The sequence below is a fragment of the Trichechus manatus genome, unplaced genomic scaffold (genome assembly GCF_000243295.1).
Source record: "Trichechus manatus latirostris isolate Lorelei unplaced genomic scaffold, TriManLat1.0 scaffold00038, whole genome shotgun sequence".
Taxonomy (NCBI): Eukaryota; Metazoa; Chordata; class Mammalia; order Sirenia; family Trichechidae; genus Trichechus; species Trichechus manatus.
The window spans coordinates 4397585-4404424 of NW_004443974.1; the positions used below are offsets into that span (position 1 = coordinate 4397585).

General features: G+C 33.7%; 1 protein-coding gene across 2 annotated transcripts in view; it reads right to left on the bottom strand.

The window, feature by feature from the left end:
- Window positions 1–187: 187 nt before the first annotated feature.
- The window catches only part of TCEA1 (transcription elongation factor A1), a 76548-nt gene continuing 69895 nt past the window's right edge, over window positions 188–6840 (bottom strand). Inside the window, exons 9-10 of one of the 2 annotated variants that reach the window (XM_023730655.1) lie at window positions 3219–3290; window positions 188–1779 (exon numbers count right to left, since the gene is read on the bottom strand). In XM_023730655.1, coding sequence (XP_023586423.1) covers window positions 1771–1779; window positions 3219–3290 — 81 coding nt within the window. In that variant the 3' untranslated portion in view covers window positions 188–1770. The remainder of the gene's footprint in view (window positions 1780–3218; window positions 3291–6840) is intronic. The other variant, XM_004375612.2, reaches the window with a different exon arrangement.

The window sequence follows — 6840 nt, forward strand, 5'->3', positions numbered from 1 at the left end:
CCAATGTCATAAAACAACATCTGTACTACTGTTTCATGAGAAACTATTTGTTCTGTAAGCCTTCACCTGAAGTACAATAAAATATTAAAAAAAAAAAAAATCTTAGTTGGAGGGACAAGAAAGACTTTTTAAAGAAAAGGTAGAGCAAGCTTTGATGTCCAAATAAAATGACACAATGCGATAAGACTTTTAGCAACAAAAAAACTTTATTGAATTACAAATTGAAAAATGGATTCCTTAATTTAAAATTGAGACTATTTTATGCCTCTTAAACTCACTCCAAAATGCAATTTTTCCTAAAATGATTAAAACAATAGGCTAATCGGTGAATTGACAAAGTAGATGGTCGGTGGGTACCAGTTGCCAATTCTTATATTTGGAGCTTAACATGGACCTTAAAATATTGTTTTCTGTATTACATCAAACTAATTTGCAGTAAGAAATGAAAAAAGGGGCAAGAGGGAGTACAAAGAATATACTGAGGTCTTTCTATAGGTGTCTGACAGAAAGCAGATGCAGCATGATAAAATGTGACCTTTCCAATACTGGTCTTTTAGATGTGCTACAGGAAGTGTACACAAAGGAACCAAAGTGAAACAACCGGTTCCTATTTCTAAAGAACAAATGGCACACACTTAAACAAAAAGTAAAAATTGTAAGATCTGTGCTATTTCTTCAGTTACAGCCCACATATCCAGTTGTTAAACAACCTCATTCAGCATGTAACTGAAAAAGTCAGCAAATAATACTCAGGACAAAAATATTTTTCTATCAACCGCCATACGGAAAGACTACAGCTTTAATGGTTTATACAGTCCTTAAACTTAAACCTTGGTCAGTATGAATTTTAAAAGAAAAATCAAGTTGTGAACTGCTTACAATAAGTACACTATAGTAAAATGCTATTTTTCTTCCCAGTGTGTCTTCCTATGAGGGAAAAAATGGTTGGAAGCTTTCAATCTTTGCCTGTGTGCGGATTTACAAAATTCCTACTAAACTACAACAGTGATCGTCTGTAAAACTAAAACTATGAAGTCAAACAGGTAAATAAACAACAAAATCAAACTGATTTCAACAAAGTCATGTTTCCAAAAGTAAAATCTATTAAGAACAAGTAATGTACATGCACAAGAAATTAAAAGAAATGATGATCATGGATAGTTACAGATGCAAAATAAGATCTAATTATCCCAGGCTTGTGAACATAATAATTAAAATCAAATTCATATGCCAGTTCAAATATTATGTACAATTCAGATAAACTGGTCAAGTATTATTTGAATCTACACCATATCTGATAAACCTAAAATTGTATTGCCTTTTCTCTTCCTTTAATATTTGCAGGAACATGCCAATATGGAAAAAATCTTAATTTCCACTTATGTATTAACAGAGAAGATAGCATTTTTAGTGTGTATGTTTCAGACTGTAAAAAAGTTAAGGTATATTTTCCTTTAAGAAGAAAAAAAATAAAAAAATCAATTGTCAAATTTTAATTGACAAAAGTTTAATGTTAACTTACTTATTAAAAAGAAAAAACATTTTTTTGGAAACAGATTCCATACAATTATTACATGGTCTCCCTACTCATCTGAAACTACAGAAGGCATTTAAGAAAGGGATGTTATGTCAAAAACAAAGGCTAACCCAAGGGATGTATGCTGCTTTAAAAATCTGATCTGCAGGAAAACTAGTTGCTTGGCCTAATTTTAAAGCTAATTATAAAATCCATTTTCTTAATGGTCCAGACAGCTTGCCAATTCTTCTAACTCAACAGAACTGTCAAAAAAGAAGAAATATTTTATGAGACTTTTAAATACAGACAATGGAAAAATACACCCCATTTAATACAACATAAACCTTATTTTGCTAAAGAAAGAGAGGCATTTTTTTTTAAAAGATGCTATATTTTTCAGACATGAACTTCCTTAAATCTGGTAAGTGCTATGTCAGACCTTATGCTGCAAACTGCCTGTATCCAAAACCAGCTGCAATATCCCCGCTCTTGATAATAATAATGACCTACCATGCAAAACAAATAGTTACCTGAAAAATCAAGGTTTGCTCAACAGACTGTAGCAAATGTGAATGTGCCTTTCTTAGGTCACTATAAAAAAACTTCTGTCAACTCATAAGGATAGGAGACATCTTGCTTCAAACCATGTGGATGCACTCAATACCACTCATCTCCCCAGCTCAGAACTAAATCTCTGTGTATAATAAAATGAGTACTATCTCCAACACTTAAAACAGTGTCGAGGATCAAAGTCCCATACCATATTTATAGGGGATATATACCTACTGTCTGGCTTTTATTCACTTCTGACTTTCGGGAAATGCTTTAACCTGTATGAATAATTCAATATAAGCACTAAGCTGAAAAGTCTACTTAAAAAAAAAAAAAAAAGAATCTTTATAAACTTAAAAAAAAAACTAATAAAAACAGCCAGTATTTTTGGGACACAGACAATTATTAGGCACTTTAAATATACCATATCTACTCTTCACCAAAACCTAAAATGTAAGCATTAGTTCCATTTAATACATGAGAAAATTAAAGTTCAGTAATGATAAGTGGCAAAAGAGTTCAAAACCTCTTTGGCTGCAAAGACCATATTCCTTCTATGCGAGCCTCTCCAACCCCTCCCTCCCACCCCCATCTCTAGTAATAATACAAGTGCTCTTAAGAGCTGACAATCTTTCACTCATTTTTAAGCTGTACTTTTTGGGGCTTACAAAAACCACTCAAGAATGAATAATTTAAATGACAAAAATTTACCTGTGTGGGGCTAATCCGAAACTACACAGACAATATAAAGCCTTAGTGAAAAGTCTACCAACAGTAACAGTACTCATCTGTATTTCCTAAAATAAACACTAAAATCAGTGAGCTTGATTTCAACAAGGTAAAGTAATACACATATACAGAAGTACAAGAGTAGAAGTATTTGTCTTCTCAAAACTGAACAAACACAGCATATACAGGACTGTGGTAGAGTACCCCACATTTAGGGTTCACTCCTACTACTTGTGCTCTAAAACAATATGAAGGTAATAAAAGAAAGTTAACACTTATTTCTAAAGAGTAGAAAATGGACTTCCAGAGTACTGGTCAGTGTGAGGATATGAATATATTTAGATATCTAGATAGACTTATAAAAAGATTTGAAGAAATCATTCTACTATAAATTACAATATGAATCAAGAGGGTATGATACCTTCCACCGATTTCCACATTCATTACAGACAACGAAAGTTGTCATCGGTTCATCAGCGCTACGGGTTTGTACCTGCAACAAAAGTAAGTGAAAAATATTACCTTTTGTAGTACCATAAAAAGTCTGACCTAAATAAGAACAGTCTATATGTATATAATAACCACTATGGTACCACAATAAAGTGAATAAGGGCCTAAAGGAAGTTCAAATAAGATAAAGCCCAAACAGTGTACATTTCCAAATTTCATTTTTCTAATCCCTTCCTTGTTTGTCTTTTTATTTGTTTACTTCTCTCTAGATAAGTGGGAAAATCCATGAAAGTCACTCATTATGTTTTCTACAAAGAAATACAAAAAAATATTCATCATCACTAAGAAGCACAGAAATGTAAAAGAAAGATTTATCAATCTTCTCCAGCAAATCAGTAAAGATGTAAAAATTAATATTTCAGTCTGACAAATGTAAAAATGTAACTGCTACAACCTTTCTAAAAGCTAGTCAGCAACAAGTAAGAGGCTTAGACAGCCATTCTCTATAACCTAGGAATCTGGAATCAATTCTATTTTAAGATGGTAATTTAAAAAGCAAATAAAGATCTTTATAAAAGGATGTCTGAAGAGAATAATTTTGTAATAGCACACACGCTGGAAACAAACACTAAAATCACTGAGCTTTGAAATAAGTTACAATACATCCATTTGATGGACTATGCGACCATTAAGACATTTACAAAGGTTTTTTTGAGGAAAGTGCTTACATTAAAATAGCTAAGTGAAAGAAAGTGTATAAAATAGTTTTTACAGTATTTAGCTGCAACTATTATTCAGAAATAATACACAAAATATTTAGAAAAAATTTGCAAAATATTACGGATTCCAAAATATTGATCACTGTTCTCTCTGGATGGCAGATTACAGGTGATTTTAAATTTCTTGTGCATATTTTTCTGTATTTTCCAAATTTTCTTTTAGGAATCCCAGAGTAGTACAAACAGTTAAGCACTCAACTACTAGCCAAAAGGTTGGCTGTTCGAACCCACCCAGAGGCGCCTCAGAAGACAGGCCTGGCAATATGCTCCCGAAAGGTCAGAGTCTTCAAAACCCTATGGAGCAGTTCTGCTCTGCACACATGGGATAGCTGAGTCAGAATCAACTCAATGATAACTAACAACAACAGGTACTATTATAATGATCTAAAAAAAGTTAATATGATTTTTTAAATTTTTATCTACACAAGATTATAGATTTCTGAACTTTTCCACTGAAGAGAATTCTTGTAATCAAAGGTCTCAAAGACAGAAAAGTCTACCTCTTTAAACGCCCATTCCTGAAGGAAGCTGACAGAGCATTATTAAAGCTGAAAGTTATTCTTAAATTTAATTAAGGGGGAGGAAGAGGAAGAAGGGTAAAGGTAAGAACCTACATACTAACAATACTGCATTCTGAATAAGGTCTATTTCAGCAGAGATGATGACTCAATCCCAGTTTACCACCATTTCAAAGACTGGAACCTTCATGGTATCCGTCAACTATAAACACAACTTTTAACTTAAAAGTCCAAAGGAAGATAAAGAAGAGCCATTCTCAAAATAGCATTCTGCTTATTTAAGGCCTTCAGATAAAAAATGGTTTGAAAAAGTCTTCTGAAATTTTTTACACATACTTAATACTGATAATCAGGTTCCTAAAAGTAGCTATGAGGAACCTCTTACTCTCTTGGTAAACATTTTAATCTCCTGGGGGACACATGTTAACCACAAGTCAGATTTAATTCATTTGTATCTGTTACTTTTCAGAGAACTTCTGACATTTTCTATCTAAAAACAGAGTGTTTTGATTCTAAGGAAAAAAAACCAACTTCATCTCTAGATGGAGCTTTTTCTATTAAATGAAACAAACTTGACATTTATTTTTTTATCTTAGTTGTTTACAATCTGATTACGTAAATATATCAACTCTGTACATTTTGAAGAAGTTTTACTTCCACTTCAACAACAAAGACAAACAATTCAATCAAAAAATGGGCAAAGGACATGAACAGATACTTCCCCAAAGAAGACATTCAAGCAGCTAACAAATATGAAGCGACGCTCAGAATCATTAGCGATTAGAGAGATGCAAATCAAAACTATAACGAGATACTATCTCACCCCTGAAAAATGGCACTGATCAAAAAAAAACAGAAAACAACAAATGCTGGAGAGTTGTGGGGAGATTGGAACTCTTATCCACTGCTGGTGGGATTGTATAAAATAGTATAACCACTATGCAAACTGGTATGGCGCTTCTTCAAAAGCTAGAAATAAAAGTAACATATGATCCAGCAATCCCACTCCTAGGTATATATCCTAGAGAAATAAGAGCTGTGACATGAATAGACATATGCACACCCATTTCATTGCAGCATTATTCACAATAGCAAAAAGATGAAAACAACCTAAGTGTCCATCAATGGATGAATGGATAAACAAAACGTGGTACATACATATAACAATACTATGCAACAGTAAAGAATAATGATGAATCTGTCAAACATTATATAACATGGATGAATCAGGAGAATATTACGCTGAGTGAAATAAGTCAATCACAAAAGGATAAATATCATATGATACAACTTTTATAAAAAGTTAAGAATAGGTTTACCACAGCAAGCAACGTTCTTTGATGATTTCCAGGGATGGGAGGGGGAGGGAGAGAGAATCACTTATTAGATAGTAGACGTGTTAATTCTGGTAAAGGGAAAGAAAGACAATATACAACATGGGGGAAGTCAGCACAACGTGACTAAAGTAAATGAAGACACTGAGAGGTATACAAGAATAAAAGACAACTACAGTAAATGCTATAACATACACAATTCTGCAACAATAGTAGTAATCAAAACTTTGTGGGTGGTTACATAGGTAGATATGTATGCTATACAGGTGTGGGAGGGCATATGGGAGTACATGCACATGCATACATAGGTGTATGCACATTTGTATATACCTATTTGTATGTGCTGCATATATATTCATATATACAACAGAACACATAGTGGGCACAGTTAAGGAAACTGCCTAGACATATCTAAACACCTCATGGAACTGAGTTACTGGGTTTGAAGGCTCAGACCATAGTCTCGGGGGACATCTAGGTCAACCAGCATAACACTGCTCATAAAGAAAATGTTTTACATCCTAGTCTGGTGAGTGGCATCTGGGGCTCTGAAAACCTTGTGAGCAGCCATCTAAGATGCAACTATTGGTCCCCTCCCATCTGCAGCAAAGAAGAGTGGACTAATGGCCCACACAAACCACAGCCTCCTCTAGCCTGAGACCAGAATTAGATGGCGCCTAGCCACAACTATTGAACATTCTGACCAAGGACACAATAGAAGGTCATGGTTAGAATGGGAGAAAAATGTAGAATAAAACTCAAATTCATAAAAACACCAGGCTTACTGAATGGATCGAAGACCTAAATATAAAGCCAAAAACTATAAAGTTCATAGAAGAAAAAATAGGACCAACGCTACAGGCCCTAATACATGGCATTAACAGGATACAAACCATAACCATCAATACACAAACCCCAATAGATAAGCTAGATAACTGGGATCTTCTAAAAATCAAACACCT